The following is an 18,588-nucleotide window of genomic DNA, read 5'->3' as shown; positions in this document are numbered from 1 at the left end:
CAATTATTTCCTGTTATAAGCGTTTAAAAGTAAAAGGTGGTGGCAGATTTTAGGGCAAAGGTGCCCGTCCATTCGAGGGAACGTTGGGTGGCGTCCGTTAGTGTGACGGACGGCCATGCGGCCATCCATCCAATGCATGACGTGGCATGGCTGTGACATGCCACATTCGCCTGTGGATGGACCCCATCGAGGGGAGGGGCTTTCATTTTTCACGATGTTCACGGTCTTCTCTCAGCAGCGTCTTGTGTTCTCTGGGACACCTCCTAGAATGGAAAAAATAGGGAAAGTTTTAGAGTTCCAGTAGGGATCGTCGAGGAGGAGGAGGAGCGGCGATGGCGATGGCGCTAGAGTGCCGATCCCTGCTCTAGAAGAAGGTGCTGGCGCCGGCGCCGCCGCCGTAATATCGCCTGGATCGATCGCCGAGGAAGAAATCGGGGCTTGTTTCTCCGCCGGGGCATCGAATTCCACCGCGATCGCCGATATTTCACGAGGTTTGGGATCTAGATTAGTGTTCTAGCAGCAATGCTCGATGCTACTCATCTGGATGCTTGCTAATTTTGGAGTCGATTCGTGAGTTTTGGTTTCGGCATAGATATTTCGACAACTAGGAATTGCCTGGAGCGAGGTTTTCTCTTTTGTTTGCTTCTTGCTTCTTTTCTTGTTTGAGCATGCTAGATGGCCCCAGAAGATGGGAGCCTTTGCATGGTCGATAGGGGAGTGTCTCTAGACTCTTCTGGGGGGCACTGGGTTGCGGCTGCTACAGCCGGAGACGAGAGAGACGTTTTCATCTCTTGGTTAAAGGGTGAATTCGCGGCAGCAAATGCCATCATCGACGCACTTTGCCAGCATCTCCAACAGGTTGTGGGTCGTCCCGGGGAATACGACTTCGTACTTGGGAGCGTTCACCAGCGACGGTACAACTGGAATCCCGTTCTTCATATGCAGCAGTACTATTCCATTGCGGACGTCCTCTTCTCGTTGCAGCAGGTTGCTTTTAGAAAGCAGGCTCCAGTGGCCAGTGGTGGTGATTCTCCCGTACAGGTTGAGGGGAACCCCTCGATCAGGTCCGGTTTAAAGAGCAACAAGGTTGATGCCGAGATAGAAAGTAAAAGGAGTGACAGTCCTCTCGCTGACGAGGCGTCGATTGCTTCGGATACAACTTCTAGCGTTGAAGAACTCAAAACAGAATTGCCTTCGTCGAACATCTCGACTGCAAAACGTTCAGGTTTTTTTCCTTTTGACTAAGTTTAAGTCTTTCGTTCACTTCAAATAGTTTATAGGCTGACACCCTCTTAGCTATTGCAGATGCAAAGAAGACGTCATCTGTAGCCGACGAAAGTGCGGAAAAGTCCATGAGCGGATTTGAAGAGATTGACGGCCAAAAGGTTTCTCCTTTGTCCTTCTTTAGCATCGTTTTATCTGTTCTCGTGCAGGTAAATGTGCTAGAGGGGCTTAAAGTTCACGAAGGCATTTTTGATACCAAAGAAGCCTCGCGGCTAGCGGCTCTGGTTAGCGAGTCTCATGCTGCAAAAAAGAAAAACAAAATTGAAGGTCCACCAAATCTTTTGTCCAATTTTTCGTTTTTGTGTTCTGACCTTTGGCGACGCTAAAACTTTCAAGTTTTTCTTTATATGCAGCGGGCGGTAAGCGATCTTCAAAAGCGAAGGGAAAAGAAGTAATTCATTTCGGCACTATACCGTCTGAAATCTCGTCGCCCGTTACAGGTAGGCTGTTTATATTTCTGGCAGTTCATCTAAGTTTCAACTTGTACATACAGAAGAGACGGCTGAACCGATGCCCGCATTTTTGGAATCAATAATTGATCGCCTAGTAAAGTGTCAGGTCGTTCCTGCAAGCAAACGACCGGATTCATGTAGTATAAGTGTTTTGGAGCCGGTAAGCCGCACTTCAGTTGTACGAAGCTCTTTCTTTCATGGCTAATTCTATTCAGTACTTGCGATATGACAGGGAGACTACATGCCTCCGCACAAGCACAACAATTTTGAGCAACCTCTGTTTATTCTTTCCCTGGGATCGCAGTCCGAGCTAGCATTCGGTCGCAACTTGAAAGCGAACAGCAGCAGCACGGATGAGAAATACAAAGTTGGCCTTCCTGCGGGGTAAACAATTTTGCTTTTCTGCTTGCTACAGAAGTTGGATTTTGTGAATGACGTGACTTGGGATATTGATCCAGGTCAGTACTAGTGCTCGAAGGCAACAGCGCACAAATGGTACAGTGCGCAGTGCAGCCTCTGCAAAGCACACGGATGCTGGTCACCTTTGGTAAAATGGCCAACAAAAGCTTGAAAGCGATCATCGGGAGCCCAACGTCACCAAGCGGCTCGCCAGTATCTCCCACGGTAGCTCCGGATGCTTCTTTCGGCAACAACAAGCCGGGACACAACTTTGTCCACGTTCTAGCACCGGCAAGAGGCTTCCAGTCGTCACGAACGCAGCAGGGAGTCCCGGCTCCAATGGTAGTCCCGGTCAGAACAGCACCAGGACAGGTTCTCCAGGCACAGCAACCAGTGATCATCGCCAGCGTCGGCCCGTTTTCTCCAGTGACTATGGTCGGCCCGGGATGGTCGACTCCTCCCCCTCCGGGGATCACGCGAGTTCCCAGCCCGGGAACTGGAGTTTTTCTTCCTGCCAGCAACGGTGCCGTGCTCTACAACTCGTCGCATCGCTCCAGGTCCGCGGCGCACCACTTTGACGCTGCTTCCGATGGCCACCACCACCGGAAAGCTATTGCGGCCTGAAGAAGAAAAAGAAAGTTTTGGATCACTGTTGAGACTATGAAAAAAGCATCAACATCAACATCGTCCGGGGCGATCGATCGATCGTTTTGGTTGTGGCGTTCTTCTCTCCAGCAGCAAAACAGATTCTTCATTCCCTGATCTTTTGTTCTTGAGCTGGGATAACTTCTCAAGAAAACAATGCTTTTCCTTTTCTCTCATTCTTTCTAGGTTCCACTCCAACACGAGGATCTTGCTTAGAGATTAGCACAACGTCGATGTTAGCAGCAACGCATCGCGTCGTCGCAGTGGAAGATATTTTAACGACAATTTTGTTAGCAAGAATCCCGGAATTATATTTTTCCCCACAAGGCGACAGCGGCATTCCATTGGCGAGCCAATGAGCGGCGTTTGGTATCTCCAGGCAAGCATTGGAAAAATTTTATCGCAAACGACAAATGAAAACTAGATTCAAAGGTTCCTCCTGTCCCACCGGCCATGATTCACCAGATTCCTGGAATCTTTCTCTAATCGCGTTTTTCACCACAGGGTAAATCTTTTGGGGAGACGTGAGAACCAGTTAGACAGAGCCAAAGAACTCCACAAACTTGGCAACCTCCAAAACCTTGGTGGAAAAACCTTAACGAAGACATTGGCCCAAGTTAAGTTTGAGAGGAAACGAATCCTTTCTTGCGCTGTTTATAGGAATGCATCCAAAATCCCACTTGCATCGTGCCGATTAAACAAATGCCGGGGAATCTTATATGTGATGTCTCGGTAGTCCTGCGAGTTGCTTGTCCAAATTACGACCCGGTCGTTTTTTCTTTCTTTTTTTTATTGCATATGTTAGGGGTTTGACATTAGGCTCACAGACAAAAATACATATATAATAGAAATAAGTTTTAAAATTACCAATAACAAAACTAAATAAAAATAAAATAAAATCAGGCGGTATCGCCGATTCGTATCCGCGACCGGCGATTCTGTCGCCCTCGCGATCAGCAGCAACGCGCAGCTCGCGTTTTTCTCAAATTAGTAAAAAGCGCCAAAATGGTGCCCGTCCACGTGGCGCGTAGGGACGCGTGGACGGCACATCGACCGTACGCTGCGTAGAATGTTTCGGTCCAAGAATTTTGGGCTTAAATAAATTTAGGGCAAGGGGAGAGCTCTCTCCATTCTCTACCAAGAGGTAATTCATCTGATTCTTCGCATTAAAATATGTGGAGTAGCATCGCGGGGCACTGTTGAGCCCTAAATTTCGTCCTCTTCGCTCGATCGAGCGCGCGCGGCGAGCCCGGCGATGCTGCGATGCGATCGAGGTGCTACCATGTCGACTGAGAGTCCAGTGTTGTTCTACTCTTCTTCTTCCCCAAATGCCCCTTGGTCCTCCGTGGTAGACATGGCCGCGGCGGCGGTGGTCACAGCTTCCTCGCCCTCCAAGTCCCTTCTTGACGATCTATCGGAGCTCATGGATCTCGACACTCTCCCGGGGCAATCCCTCGCCCCTGATGGATCATCCTCGCCATGGCTGGTTTCTTCCTTCTCTCCGGTGGATCAATCGGCGGCAGCGCAGCAAATCTCCTCCTCCTCTCCTCTCCCCTCACAGATTGTCAGCCCCCATCACCTCTTCTTCAAGGCCTCGGACAGCTCGCCGCCGAGCTACCGATCCTTCGGCTCCCTCGGCACCTTCTCCTTCGATTCCTCGCTCCTCGAGGAGCTCCTGGGCGAGGGCGGCGATATTTCGAGCAATAATCCCTCGCTGGATGAAGGGATTCCTTCCGGTGGTGGCGCCATGGCCAGCCTCGCCACGAATTTCTTCACGGAGCGGCTCAAGGAGGCGCTGCGCCTCATCTCGCGATCGGAGACCGAGGCGCTCGCGCAGGTGTGGGTGCCGATCCTCTCGCAGGACAACAAGATCATCCTCACCACGCAGGAGCAGCCATACTCGGTGATGCACAGCAAATTCGATCTCCTGCGCTACCGGACGCTCTCCACGGCCTACGTTTTCCCGTCCGAGAAGACCTCGGACTCCACCTCGGCCTCCCACCTCGGCCTCCCGGGCCGGGTTTTCTCGAGCCGGGCACCCGAGTGGACGCCCAACGTCCAGTTCTACGATAGCAGCGAGTACTTGCGAATCCGCGAGGCTGCGCGGTGTGATGTCAAGGGATTGGTGGCGGTGCCCGTGCTGGATCCCAGCTCGCGCTCGTGCCTGGCGGTGATCGAGCTCGTCACCAATGTGGAGAAAGTGGAGTTTGGGAGCGAGATCGGGATTATTTGCAGTGCTCTCCAGGTACGAGTAGATCTTTCGTGTGTGCTCGTTTTGTTTGTCTTCTAGTCTCTAATGGAGGAGATCTTTTCAGGCTGTGGACTTGGCTGGAGCACCCAAAGAACACGATCCAATGGTTCTCGAGGTAAGCGTGCTCAGAGTTTTGTTAGTTCCTTCAGTAGTTCTTCGAAGATTTTCTCTTTCCCTTTTGTTCCTGATCTAAGCTAGTTCTTCGAAGACTTTTCTCTTTGTTCCTACAAAGCTTTGTCTTGGGAAGCCTTTTCTCTCTCACTTTCTTCCAAGCTTAGAGGAGCTCATTTTTCTCAAACTAAAGTCGAGCAAGTTGTTCCTCTTCTCGGTTTAGAGTTGTCAAGATTCCCAATTTTTCTTAGATCTCTTTTGACTTTTAGAGCTTCTCCAAGTCGAAAAACAAGATTTTTCTAAATTGGAAGTATCGAATCCATGCAGATCCACAGCGAAGGCCGGCACGCAGTCTACCAAGAAATCTCCGAAATCCTCCGTGCCGTTTGTGAGACACACAAGCTACCAATCGCACAGACATGGCTGCCGTGCCTCCACAACGGCAGTGGCAACGAAGAGATCCTCGTCGCCGATACCACACCCGCCGCGGCTGCTGCCTCGGATCACATCAGCCTCTTCACCAGAGACGCCCCGTTCTACGTCTCGGACCCTCGCTTCGTGGGCTTCCACCACGCTTGCGCGGATCACAGCCTCGATCAAGGCCAGGGAGTAGCAGGGAAGGCATTCGCATCCAACAAGCCGTGCTTCATCTCGGACGTCAAGAACTATCTGATCGAGGAGTACCCGCTGGTCCACCACGCGCGCTACTTCAAGCTCGGCGGCGCGGTGGCGATCCGGCTGAGGAGCTCCATCACTGGCGCGGAGGATTACGTGCTCGAGTTCTTCATGCCGGCGGAGATCGATAGCGCTGGCGGCGCCGCGTTGCTCACGTCCATCTCGGCGACGATGCAGCGCGCCAGCCGGAGCTTACGGGCGCTTTCAGCTGAAGAGCTACGGCACGAGTACCAGTTAGGATCGACGGCTACGGTGGCTCCGACGGCTGGGACGGCGAAGAAGAACCATCCGATTGGGGACCGTGGGGAGGCGAAGCTACACAAGACGAAGAAGACGAGGGGGCCGAGTCTCGAGGAATTGGAGGTGGGCGATGGTTTCAGTTCATGGGGGAGCGGCGGAGGAGCTCCGCCGATCGCTGCTACTCACGATGTGCTGACGGGCAAGTCGAAGAGATTGGAGAGGAAGCGATCGATGAGTGAGAAGACGATCGGGCTGGAGGTTTTGCAGCAGTACTTTGCTGGGAGCTTGAAGGATGCTGCCAAGAGCATTGGAGGTAAGAGCTCTCTTTCAGATTTCGTTCCTCTAGCTGCGAGCTGAGCTTGGCTTTGTGTTATTCAGTGTGTCCTACGACTTTGAAGAGGATCTGCCGGCAGTATGGGATCTCCCGCTGGCCGTCTCGCAAGATCAACAAGGTCAGCCGCTCGCTGATCAAGCTCCAAGGCGTGATTGATTCGGTCCAGGGACTGGATGGCGCTGTCAAGCTCAATGCACTCACTGGCGAGCTCGCCTCCGCCGCCGCTGCAGCTGCCGCCATCACCAGGAAGAACTCCAGAAGCACTCTCGATCCAACCGCTACTGCTACTCCTAGTCCTGCTCGATCCAGGAGCCCCGAGTTTGAAGCACCAGCTCAAGGTTCTCCTGCTCGATCCGGGAGTCCCGATTTTGAAGCACCAGCTCAAGAACCCGCCGCCAACGCCATCGCCAGCAAAGATTTCCTTTCCGACACGGACGAGAAGCCAAACTCCGACGAAGGCGAGGGGAGATCCTCGTGGTTGTCTCACTACGTGGAGAGCACATCCAGGGGTGTGGAAGCAGCCACCACAACCAGTACGGAACCAGGCCCGGTAGCGGTGAAGATGGAGCCACGTGTCCACGGCTCCTCGGCGGCGCTGGCGGCGCTCAACGGTGGTCCCCTCGACGCCGACAACTGTACGGAAGCGGCGTTCCGGCGGAGCTCGTCTCCGCCTGAGCTGGAGCTGTCGCGAATCGAGGCCGGGCACGTGTTCTCCCCGTACCAGTCATCCGGCGACTCGCCGGCGTCGTCGCCACCGCCGTACAGGTACGGATGTCCCATTGTCACCGTGAAGGCGACAATGGGGTCCGACACGGTGCGGTTTAAGGTGCCGTACACGGGGTTTGGGTACGGGCGCTTGCGGGAGGAGATCTCTGGCCGGTTTCGGCTGGAGGGCGATGGATTTACGCTGAAGTACTTGGACGACGATTCGGAGTGGGTGATCCTGGATGGCGATGCCGATTTGGAGGAGTGCTTGGACGTGATGAAGGGGTCTCACGCGCACACGATCAAGCTGGTTGTCAAGGATATTAGAATTGGAGGAGAAAGAGGAGGAGGGCGGAACAACAGTTCGCACAGCTTGAGCAGCGTCAAGTTGTGACACGATCGAAACGATGACGACGACAAGAACAAAAGGAAATGCTTGTGAAGTTTTTTCCTTGGCTCGAGGAAAAAATGGCAACTTGGAGTCGGAGGAGCTTGGACATTTTCTTGAGAGGTATGTGTTTATGGTCTTTGCCTTGGTAGCTCAAACTTGCTTGAGGGAAGACAGGAAAATGCGAATGGAGAAGACAGCCATCTCGCTGTTTTCTGTAATCCATCTCGATTGTTCCACAGCACAAAAGGAAAAACTTTTCCTGTATATACATATATATATATCTGGTCACGCAAAAGCTTGTATTTCTTATTTCGTTCTAATAGCTGAAGTTTCTGGTTTAATTCTTGGAATGTCCTCTTTCTTTTTATGATTTAATCTTTCATCTTTTCAGGATCACCTGGTTCGTGTGCTCCTCGTATTTTTCTGCTGGCACTTCCGGATGATGTCGATTTGTCATCGCCTCTGGAACATCTAAACTGGTATGATTTTCTTTTTTCTCAAGCCTGGATCATCTTTTCACTTAACATCAAGTCTCGCCTCCCAGATCTTTGGAGAAACACGTCGATCCTTTCTTACCACTAATCTAAAGCCATTACTTCACGGTGAGCTCACGGATCATCCAATCACGCTTGTGTGGCTGTGGAGTTTCCGTTTTCTGGCTTATTACTTAGCACGTAGCATTGACACCACTCTGTGTTTGTGATAGATAGAGCTCCGGTGGGAGAGCCCCGCCGAAGAGGAGAGTCGAGATGGAGTACTTCCCCGCGCCTGGCAGGAATCATCTCTTCGTTCCAGGGCCGACCAATGTCCCCGAGAAGGTAATTCAAGCATTTAGTAGGGGGAACGAGGATCATCGCTCTCCAGCGTTTGCTACGCTCTCCAAATCCGTGCTGGACGGTGTCAAGGATCTGTTTAAGACCAAGACTGCCACTTCGTTCATCTTTCCAACAACAGGTACTCAAAAAATCTCTTTTTTCTTGCTGCTCTTCCTGTGAAGTCAAGTTCGAAAATGCTTTTTTTTTCCTTTTTTTTTCTCTCAGGAACTGGAGCTTGGGAGAGTGCACTGACCAACACATTATCACCTGGAGATAAGATTGTCTCGTTCCGTCTGGGACAGTTTAGCCTGCTCTGGATCGATCAAATGCAGCGCCTCAAGTTTAACGTGGACGTAGTGGACTGCGAGTGGGGAGCTGGAGCCGACCTTAACATCCTCAACGCTAAGTTGGCCATGGATTATAATCACGAGATCAAAGCTATATGTATCGTCCACAATGAAACTTCTACCGGAGTTACCAATAGCATCCCATCGATACGAGCACTCCTCGGTTCGTTTCTTCTTTTTTGTTTCATATCCTTCATGAAACTTACGTTGTTTCTTCCTTGGTTTTTTTTTCTTTTTTTTCCTTACTAGATAAGCATAAGCATCCGGCATTGCTGCTGGTGGACGGAGTTTCATCGATTGGAGCAATCGAGTTTAAGATGGACGAGTGGGGAGTGGACGTTGCCTTGACGGGGTCCCAAAAGGCTCTGGGACTTCCAACGGGATTGGGAATAGTTTGTGCCGGACCAAAAGCTCTCGAGGCAGCCAAGACGGCCACCTCTCCCCGAGTGTTCTTCGACTGGGCCGACTACCTCAAGTTTTACAAGCTCGGCTCCTACTGGCCTTACACTCCCTCGAGCCAGATGCTCTACGCTCTTCGAGCCTCTCTCGACTTGATCTTCGAGGAGGGCCTGGACAACGTTATCAAGAGGCACGCCAGGCTTGGAGAAGCCACAAGGTTCGATGTTTTCATTTTTCCAAGTGTATCTTTACTTTGAGAGGTTTTTGACGCTATTTTTTGTGAAATCTTCGCAGGCTAGCGGTGGCAGCGTGGGGACTGAAGCTGTGCACTAAACGTCCCGAGTGGAACAGTGACACCGTAACAGCAGTGGTGGTACCACCTTATATCAACAGCTTAGACGTGGTGAAGATGGCATGGAAAAAGTATAACTTGAGCTTGGGAGTGGGACTCAACAAAGTGGCAGGCAAGGTTTTCAGGATTGGGCACCTGGGTTTCGTAAACGAGGTGAGAAGTTCTTTCTTTTTTATGGAAAACTTTCACGACTCAAGAAGCTTTCTTTTGCCCCAGTTGCAACTGCTGGGAGCCTTAAGTGGGGTGGAGATGATCCTCAAAGACATTGGATACCCGGTTGTGCTCGGAAGTGGAGTCGCCGCTGCTGCCGCTCACCTCCAGAAAAAGACCCCACTTATCTCGTCCAGGTTGTGAATGAACGAAAGTGATTGTGGCAAAAGAAAAGATCTTTCTATTTATTATCTCTTCTTTGTTCTTCTTCTACCTCGAGAGTCAAAGAAGAAAAGAGAGATCCTTATAGCATAGTGAGCAATCACCCAGCCAAAGTATAATCCTTGCACGAAGTTCTATCGAATCTCCACCGCTGTTGATTGAAAGATATGTGCTTTCAAACTTTTCTTTGATTGCTTCTTTGTTTATATATAGTTCTCGTATTCACACACGTTACACATATATCGGTTGGACTTATCTATTCGCCTTTATCGATCCAAAATACTGGCGACCATCCTGGCAAATACACATCGCTTATGAATGTCTAGAAAAAAGTGGTAGAAAAGTGTTTTTTCTTGACTTACCACTCGCAGGCACTGGGAGATATCGGCTCAGGACTGCTCGCAGTAGCAGCAGCAGCAGCGGCAACTTCGTCCACCATTTTCCTGTTCGATGGAGACCACGACAGCTTCCACCCCAGCTCTGACACTGCAACGAGGAAAAAAGCAAAGATCCATCAGAAGCTATGGCCACTAACAAAGATCACAGCTTTATCTACAATATCAGGACAGTCACAAACCGAAAAACTAAACAAAAGCTCCAGAGATCGCCCCGAGGAAACAACAAAAGAAGAACAACGTGGCAACTTACATGTCGACGAGCCTGGGCTGGTTGCCGGGGAATTGTCGCGAGTGACGGGAGTAGTAACGAGAAAAGGCGGACGAAATCCTGGTGCACGGATCATCTTCTCTTTGGCTGTAGCAAATGAACGCCGATCCATCAGACACGCTCTGGAAACAAAAGGATTGTTTTTGTTACCTCTTGCAGCATTGACGAGTTCTCTCTCGCGAAGCTTTCCAAGTCCTGTTTCCGGCTGTGGCCCGGCTACAACGTCGTCCCACAGCTTGTCCAAAAGGCCCATCCCAGACAAACGAAAAGAAAGAAAGGTAGGAGGAGAAAAAAAGAGAAAACGCGGGGCCACTCAGCGACTGTAGCTCCGAAAACAAATCACGACACTGCACAAACAGTACCAACTAGAAAACCACGCAACACACACACACACCGAGATCTCAAGACCAACCAGCAAAAACTCACTCGCTCGATCGAGAAGAAGTTGGGGATAGTCTATACAAGGGGGGAAGAAAAAATTCCTCTCTCTCTCACACACTGGTTTACTCACAAAAATTCTCCTTTCTGCTCTCGCTGCGCTGCTCTTGACAAGAAAGACTGATCGTTAGGAGGCCGACGAAGGGGGCTTGTGCCTGTGCTTCTTTCTCTCGAATCCAGCCATCCACGCAGCCTCGATTGCAACCCACATCGTGTCAAGCAAACCCACAAGCGCTGCTTCTCATCCCCTCGCCACTGCGCTGGGATGGCGCTCGCCCTCCCACACGCAAAGAGAAAAAGAAGGGGGAAAAACCACACGCACAGGCTCAAAGAAAGAGTGCTTGCTCGCTTCTTATCTTTTCTGCCAAAGAAAGAGGGGTAGCTGTGGTTCTTGCCTCGACCGGCTGTAGCCGGTTCTTCCGGTCAACGTCAGCAAGTACCTCCTCCTCCAGGGTAGACCTACATTTGTTGTCATCTGGCTGGTTACTTGCGCATTTTTCTTGAATGACGTGTCCATGTTATCCGATGAGTCAACAATCATAGGTCATTTTCATTTCCATTAAGCAGCGTTTACCGTTTCCAACAAGTTAATTTGCTTCATTTTTCTTCTGTTTTATAGTGTGTAATTCACTCATTCTTTTCATATACTGTTTGAAAGGTCCCATGACAAAGTCTTGCGCCGCCCCCAAAAAGCATGAGACTGACACATTCGTTTGAATCTGGTGCCTGATAGATAGACTCTATTTCTAGGGTTCTTGAGCTGTTTTTACAACTGCATTGGTTGCTAATTAATGATCTGATCAATGACTGCTAGCTCCCTGAAATTTAGATATGTAGCCCTAGAAGCCAAGCCTGGTTTGTTGAGCTAATGAGTAAATGTAAATAGAAAGTTTGCAAATAGTAAAATATACAAATGTACAGAAGATATGTCACGATGGGTGGATGATATCCCTTTGTGCATAAATGCCATATTTATTCATACTTTAAATTTTACTATAGTGATTCATCAAGTTTAGCATAACATGTTTTATAACATTAGATATGGAAGCTGGTTTGCTAATGATTGAGTTGATTGTGTAGCTTATGTGGTTTTCACCCTTTATTCTATAGTAATTTATCATAGGATAACGAAGAAACAGAACCTAAACCCTTTATATGCCATGTGTTACATGTCATATGCCACATGCCATATGTCAAATGATAGCAGAATAGAATTTAAGTTTCAGGGCTTTAGGCCATTGAATGAAGGAATAAATCTAAACTCTTAAACTTGTAGCCAAGAAATAAAAAAACCGAAGCATGGAGTGACTCTTGAACATTCAACCCAAAGAACGAAAGGATAGGAGCATGGAGCAATTTGGAATAGTCTTAGAGCTTTGGGCATGGCTTTCACCCTTAGTCACTTGGAGTTAGTTTATGGGACTAATTTGAAATTTACTAAATATGGAATGGTTTTAAATTGCAAATTTAGACATGGGACTAACACCATTGTGTTCAAAACAATTTCTACATTCTTTAGATATGCCAAATTAACAAATTTAAATACTTTCCATAAATAGCAATTGAGATCAAACGGAATTAACATAAGGTACATGATAATAAGAGTGTCACAATGGACACAGTAAATTATCATTTAGCAAATATTGAGGGACCAAACTCAATATTGCAGAGGTTCCCAACACTAGCAAGTGCAAGCCAATATATAAGTTTCTCATATCGGGCCGAGTATGCTCAACAAGAAACATATAAAAGTTTTTACTTTATGTTTATTTGGCATAAGTACATATATGATGACCAGTTTCTCAACTAACTTGAGTGGAGACTGAAAGGGTCTAGCAATATTGACTTCATGCCGTTATTGTCGCAAATGTGACTTCGGGTATCAAAAGTTACCTGTCAACTACTCCTTATGAACACTCTTACCTTACTGCCACAACGGCAGGAGGTTGGTATTGTTGGGCCCGTTATTAATCTCCGCCTAAGCTAGTTGAGAAATTGGTCATCACATGTGCACTTAGACTAAAAGGGCACTAAAGAAGGAAATCCTAAGTTGTCATTTAGTCAAGCAGACTTGACATGATAATGAGAAACTCATGATGTTGGTTTGCACTTGCTAGTGTTGGGAACCCCCGCGATATTGAGCTTGGTCCCTTAATATCGCTAAATGATAACTTACTGTGTCTGCCAAACACCCTCGCTATCATGCCCGGAATGTAGAGATCAGCCTGAACACGATGGTGTTTGTTCCGTGTCCAAATTCGCAATCTAAGGACATTCCATATTTAATAAGTTTCGAGCTTGTCCCAGAGACTAACTCCAGCTACAAAGGGAGGTTTGGGGTGAAAGCCCAAAATGTGTGTTCCTCAACGGGGGGGGGGGGCTGTGGGGGTTCCAAATGTATAGTAGGGATAGTGGGTAGGTCGAGCATGGCTGACCAACCTGAGGCATAGTCTAGCTCCCGCTTGCGTGCCTGTCCTTGTTCTGTGTTCGGCTTGGGTCTAAGCCCAAGTTCCATTCCATGCTAGTTGGTGGAGTACCCATATCTTCACGTTAGGCCACCGGTATGCCAAAATAGCACCAGACTCCGTTTGGCTCCGTTTTGTGTGCTGGTCTTGGCATTGGGATGCTAGTTACTCTAGGACTGTTCTAAGTCCCTTCGAGCTCCTATCCCTTCACTCCTTGGGCTTTATGCTCGAGAGTTGCTCTGTGGTTCGGTTCCATCACTCCTTGGCTCCATGCTTGGGAGTTTGGCACCGTTCTTTCGTTCAGTGGCCCAAAGCCCTGAACCTCGAGTTCTTATGGACACGTGGCATCTGTCACGTGGCACAAAGAGGGTTTAGATTCCGCTTCGTGGTGTTATCCTATGGTAAAATCACCATAAGATAAAGGGTCAAAACCACATGTGCTACATTTGGTATTAGAAGATGTCTCAGCGAGTACTATACAATGAGATTGGGCAACTAATCTCGTTGCATACGCAGAGATGAAAACGATGATCCGAGTGGGTATACGTTTGGGTGCAAAGGCTTTGCAATTGTTCCTTGGGTATGGATTTGGTTACCTTGTTGTACCGTAATAATGTGAGCTTGCTCTTGGGCTCATAAGATGGATTGAGTTAGTCCATTTGCACAAGTTTGAACTTGGACTCATGAGTGAGGCGTATTAGCAACTCAAGGTTATACTTTGAGTTGGCAGGATTAATGTTAGCCTATCGGTGGTTTCATGAGTTGTTCCAATTTGTTCCGTGAGTTGTTCCATATACTATAAGTTAAAGCAAACCTTCCCTGAGTTTGCTATGACTGGCAAATAGGCTGGTCCGTAGCTGTTTAGCACGGCACTAGTAGATCCTTCCTAGGCATGATTACAAGTGAATCAACTAAGACTATAGGGATTAGTTTATTGGTTCAAGTAATCATTGCTATGCTCTCTCATAAATTTTTCTTGGATTGGACTGAAGGCAGTGCGAACGCAAGCTTGAGGTGTAGTCAAAGATGAGACCGAAAAGAGAGTCGTTGGGGACGAAGGATCAAACACGTAAATCATCTTTTCTTCTTGGAGAGATGATTTGCAATGAGTTCACATTATGCAATCATGAGTCCCTACTTTGATACATGTTGGAAATGATGGTCTTGTAAGTGGTGAGTCGTGGGATGGATAGCGGTGAAGCGCTAAACCAATTTATCTAGACTTGCTATTAGAAGACTTGGGTTACAATGCTCAATTCTTTTCTGGGGAACTTTGCTATTGCTCCTTAAGTAGCTTGGTGTTGGGTTAAGTTTTGAGTTTGGTCGGATAGCAAATGGCATGAGCTTGTCCATGTTGTGAACACAAGTTAATGGTGTTGGGTGTTGTAAATCTCTATTGGTGGAGTGTGGCATTTATGTTGCATTTTGTCGAGTTGAGTTGGCACTTGATATTTCATGTAAACCTTTGAAGTAATGACATTGGCATTGCTCGTGGTGTTACTCAATTGATGATCAAGTCATTGTGATACTTATATCATATCCATGTGATAATAAGCAATGTGTTTACGAAGTTGCTTGGTTACGATGATCAACCCCAAAATGGTTGATAGTGAAGCTAGTCTACTTGCACGAAGTAGCATTGTAGTAGCTTTGACTAGATTCTCGATGGTGGTTCATTATGCTAAGCTTAAGTTGGTTCCATGTTCCTTGTTTCCTTGAGGGTTTGCGCATAAGGTGTTGGAAAGGGTTGTAACATTCATTTGCTATAGCTCATTAGTTGATCTGTTAACAGTTGGAGTAGATTGTTGGATAGAGAAGGTGTGAAGTTGAGGCATTGACATTACTAGCACTTGTGTTAGTGGAAATAACATTGTTATTTTAAGTCATGAGGAAGTTTCCTTAGAGCTTGATTTTCCATGTCATTTTTCTTGTTAGTGTTTTAGCTTCACATTAGATCTTGAAGGTGGTTGAAGAAGAGTGTTAATACAATATGGATATCTGAAGATGTGGTCTTCGTGATCAAGCCTTAGATGTTCCATTTGCATTTTACGGATGTTGGTGTTGGATGTCGAAAGAATGGGCAAAAAGATGTTTGAGGCTTAAGCATACTATAGGTCATGAGAATTTGTGTTGAGGTGAACTTATGTGAAGTTGTTAGTAGGAGGAAGTTGGTTGAATCTTGAAAGTTTGTATTCCTGGACTAAGAGTCATTCTTTCTCTAGGATAGAAATTTTCTATAAATTTTCTTAGACTTATACAATGGTTGATCTTTTGATCACTTTGCTTGAAAACCATTCTGTTTTCGTAAGCCAATACAAACTAGTGAAAGGGTTGGAGTTGACTTCGGTTGGCTTAGACCTTAGTAGGTAGTTTGTATGATGCAGCCCAAAAGGGATGCTAACTTTTGAGGCTAAGGCAATTGAGTTGGATAGAGTCTGGAGTTAGTGTAGAAAAGTGACTGTTGCACTTTTCTAGAAAGGTGACCCTTGTGCCTTTCTTTTGTAGCGTTATGCTTGGTAGCAGGTTGCACTTTGCATTTTGCTAGACTCTATGACAGTAGTGAGCTCTCGCTGATCTTGACTTGGTCTTGGTGGCCCTGCACCTTGGCTAAGGATGGTGATGTTCAACTTAGTTGTTTGAGTTTGAGATGTTGGTACCCATATTATAGCTTTGTCTATAAGGAGGTTGTGTACCGATATGAGTCCATTTCATGGTCTTCACTTGAGTTTCGACTTAATGTTGATCATGTGTAGCTAGCCTCTTCAAGGCATGTTCGGAGCTATTGACTAGACATGTTAGTGAGTTTATTACGGTTGAGTTGGATTCGAGTGGTCATTTAGTTTGTGCTTGTCCACAAACCTTTATCTCGTGCCTGGGGTATTACGTTCATGTTGGCCAAGTATATAACTTGATGACACAGGTTTACTGTTCGGGTTTTGTGAAGGTAAGTTGACAAGTGGTTGTTAGTTGCTTGGCAATTAGTGATTGCTTATAGACTTTGTCAAGGGATTTTGACTTTTGCTTCACTCGATGATGATTTAGTAGTGATGGGTTTGCTTTACCGGATGGTGTTGTGGAGGATCATGTCGTTAGACTTACATGGTTTGTCCATGTTGGTATGTTAACTCTACCTCTGTTAATATCATTTGGTTGCGTTTAATTCGTGGTGTTGGATTTCATGGAGTCTTGGATGTGGTGATTCATTCCTTGAGGAAGTGTTATCTGTGACTGAGTATTGTTAAGAGATTGGTCTCGGATACTAAGTAAAGTATCTCCGACTTTGGTTAGTTTGGTTGCTAGAAAGTTTTGAGTGGTGATTCACTCTTGCTTTCTGCTAGCTTTGTTCTGTTGTTGATGGCATTGAAGTGATGCCTTGTCGTTGACATTATTGAGGTTGAGATTCGAGTGAAATGAGATGTCTCTTCTTAGGATTGATATTGAGTTTCATTAGTCTTAATGAAGATAGTGTTGACGATTTGGCTATGGCTTTGTGTTATTGGCATTCATGCATTTGCTAGTTAACAATTAAATTGACGTTCAAACCAGCTAAGTGGCAAATTTGAGTTAGTTGTGTTTAGACGAGATTATTTAGTAGGGGTTGAGCTTTGACTTTTCCTTGAAAAGTGATTTCAGTCATAGATTATGCTAACTTTACGAGAGGAAGAATTAATGATTGAATCCTTGTTGGATTTCAGTTGGGATATATTGGTCATTGATGATTCTTTTTGTGCTTGTTATGAAGTGAATTACGTCTTGCTATAGATGGATTCATGGAGGATCGTTTGGTGATCACTTGTTGAGCATAGTTTCGTTATGCTTAGCTTTTGGATTGATGCAGATATGCTCTTCATTAGCTTTGCATTATAAAGTTTAGCTTATGGATGTGTTAAGGACATTCCATATTTAATAAGTTTCGAGCTTGTCCCAGATACTAACTCCTAATACAAAGGGAGGTTTGGGGTGAAAGCCCAAAGCGTGTGTTCCTCAACGGGGGGGGGGGGCTGTGGGGGTTCCAAATGTATAGTAGGGATAGTGGGTAGGTCGAGCATGGCTGACCAACCTGAGGCATAGTCTAGCTCCCGCTTGCGTGCCTGTCCTTGTTCTGTGTTCGGCTTGGGTCCAAGCCCAAGTTCCATTCCATGCTAGTTGGTGGAGTACCCATATCTTCACGTTAGGCCACCGGTATGCCAAAATAGCACCAGACTCCGTTTGGCTCCGTTTTGTGTGCTAGTCTTGGCATTGGGATGCTAGTTACTCTAGGACTGTTCTAAGTCCCTTCGGGCTCCTATCCCTTCGCTCCTTGGGCTTTATGCTCGAGAGTTGCTCTGTGGTTCGGTTCTATCACTCTTTGGCTCCATGCTTGGAAGTTTGGCACCATTCTTTCGTTCAGTGGCCCAAGGCCCTGAACCTCGGGTTCTTATGGACATGTGGCATATGACACATGGCATCTGTCACATGGCATAAAGAGGGTTTAGGTTCCGCTTCGTGGTGTTATCCTATGGTAAATCACCATAGGATAAAGGGTCAAAACCACATGTGCTACAGTTATTGTAGAAAGGAAAGAATATCTAAAAGGACTTGTCGATAAGTAACTATTAGTATAATTACCTGCTACAAATCTTTGTTATTGAATTCTATCCTTTCAAATTTTTTGAAAGACATAGAGGAAAAGGAGGAAGGTGGCCTTCCATCTAATTTTAGTGACTTAGACTTTAGTTTAGGTGTTTATATTAATAATGCTACTTTCCTAGAGGTTTGGCCATTTTCTAGTTATATGTTTCTAGACTTTCTATCATTTTTTGCAATAAGAGGATTTAGTAGTATGGCCACATTTGGCACTTAGATGCATCTGAAGATCCTTAAGACTAAGATCACTACCTACCTCACATGCTATTTTAGAATTTCCAAGCCAACACTTTATAAATACTTGTAATTTGACAATCTAAATTGGAAAGGTGTATATTACAAGGTACCACCCAAAAAGGTACTTCATTATATCTGTAATAACAATGCCATAAATCATAGTGGCACAAATTAGGTGGATTTAATTGTTAGAGGATATCAATTTAACCAATGCAAAATTCAAGAGGTTTGAGCCACTTATAACTCAGCCAGGCTACAACAGAGGCACTTGAATAATAGATTTATAAGAAAAAGGAGGCTTATACACTTTGCTATATAAACTATAAGTATTCTTCTATTTTTGTTGCTTGTAATTATATATAATAACACATTCATTGTAGTATA

The 18,588-nt window shown here is 46.6% G+C and overlaps 4 protein-coding genes across 5 annotated transcripts; 3 read left to right on the top strand and 1 right to left on the bottom strand.

The window, feature by feature from the left end:
* Positions 1-175: 175 nt before the first annotated feature.
* Positions 176-3,080, top strand: LOC9662435. Of its 2 annotated transcripts, none has more exons than XM_002990514.2 (7): positions 176-1,225; positions 1,306-1,385; positions 1,434-1,551; positions 1,638-1,724; positions 1,778-1,896; positions 1,969-2,120; positions 2,195-3,080. In XM_002990514.2, the coding sequence occupies exons 1-7, from the start codon at positions 676-678 to the stop codon at positions 2,757-2,759; spliced, it is 1,671 nt and encodes a 556-aa protein (XP_002990560.1). In that variant the 5' UTR covers positions 176-675; the 3' UTR covers positions 2,760-3,080. The 2 variants fall into 2 exon arrangements, with proteins under 2 accessions (XP_002990560.1, XP_024520057.1); XM_024664289.1 differs by having other exon boundaries at positions 1,297-1,385.
* Positions 3,081-3,910: 830 nt separating this feature from the next.
* LOC9662433 (protein NLP6) lies at positions 3,911-7,837 on the top strand. Its single transcript, XM_002990512.2, has 4 exons — positions 3,911-5,025; positions 5,096-5,146; positions 5,470-6,370; positions 6,436-7,837. The coding sequence occupies exons 1-4, from the start codon at positions 4,036-4,038 to the stop codon at positions 7,488-7,490; spliced, it is 2,997 nt and encodes a 998-aa protein (XP_002990558.2). The 5' UTR covers positions 3,911-4,035; the 3' UTR covers positions 7,491-7,837.
* LOC9631542 (serine--glyoxylate aminotransferase) lies at positions 7,422-9,821 on the top strand. Its single transcript, XM_002990511.2, has 8 exons — positions 7,422-7,607; positions 7,879-7,966; positions 8,032-8,089; positions 8,194-8,441; positions 8,528-8,812; positions 8,899-9,265; positions 9,343-9,553; positions 9,617-9,821. The coding sequence occupies exons 4-8, from the start codon at positions 8,237-8,239 to the stop codon at positions 9,752-9,754; spliced, it is 1,206 nt and encodes a 401-aa protein (XP_002990557.1). The 5' UTR covers positions 7,422-7,607; positions 7,879-7,966; positions 8,032-8,089; positions 8,194-8,236; the 3' UTR covers positions 9,755-9,821.
* Positions 9,822-9,940: 119 nt separating this feature from the next.
* On the bottom strand, positions 9,941-11,222 carry LOC9662432 (dormancy-associated protein 1). The gene is made up of 4 exons (XM_002990448.2): positions 10,589-11,222; positions 10,421-10,525; positions 10,135-10,258; positions 9,941-10,066 (listed from the first exon to the last, which is right to left on the bottom strand). Exons 1-4 carry the CDS (start codon positions 10,689-10,691, stop codon positions 10,039-10,041), a joined length of 360 nt encoding a protein of 119 aa, XP_002990494.1. The 5' UTR covers positions 10,692-11,222; the 3' UTR covers positions 9,941-10,038.
* Positions 11,223-18,588: the final 7,366 nt, after the last annotated feature.

The sequence above is a fragment of the Selaginella moellendorffii genome, unplaced genomic scaffold (assembly GCF_000143415.4).
Source record: "Selaginella moellendorffii unplaced genomic scaffold, v1.0 SELMOscaffold_109, whole genome shotgun sequence".
In the NCBI taxonomy this organism is placed as follows: domain Eukaryota; kingdom Viridiplantae; phylum Streptophyta; class Lycopodiopsida; order Selaginellales; family Selaginellaceae; genus Selaginella; species Selaginella moellendorffii.
Note: the sequence above shows the minus strand (reverse complement) of the source record. Positions and strands in the feature narration are given on the sequence as shown.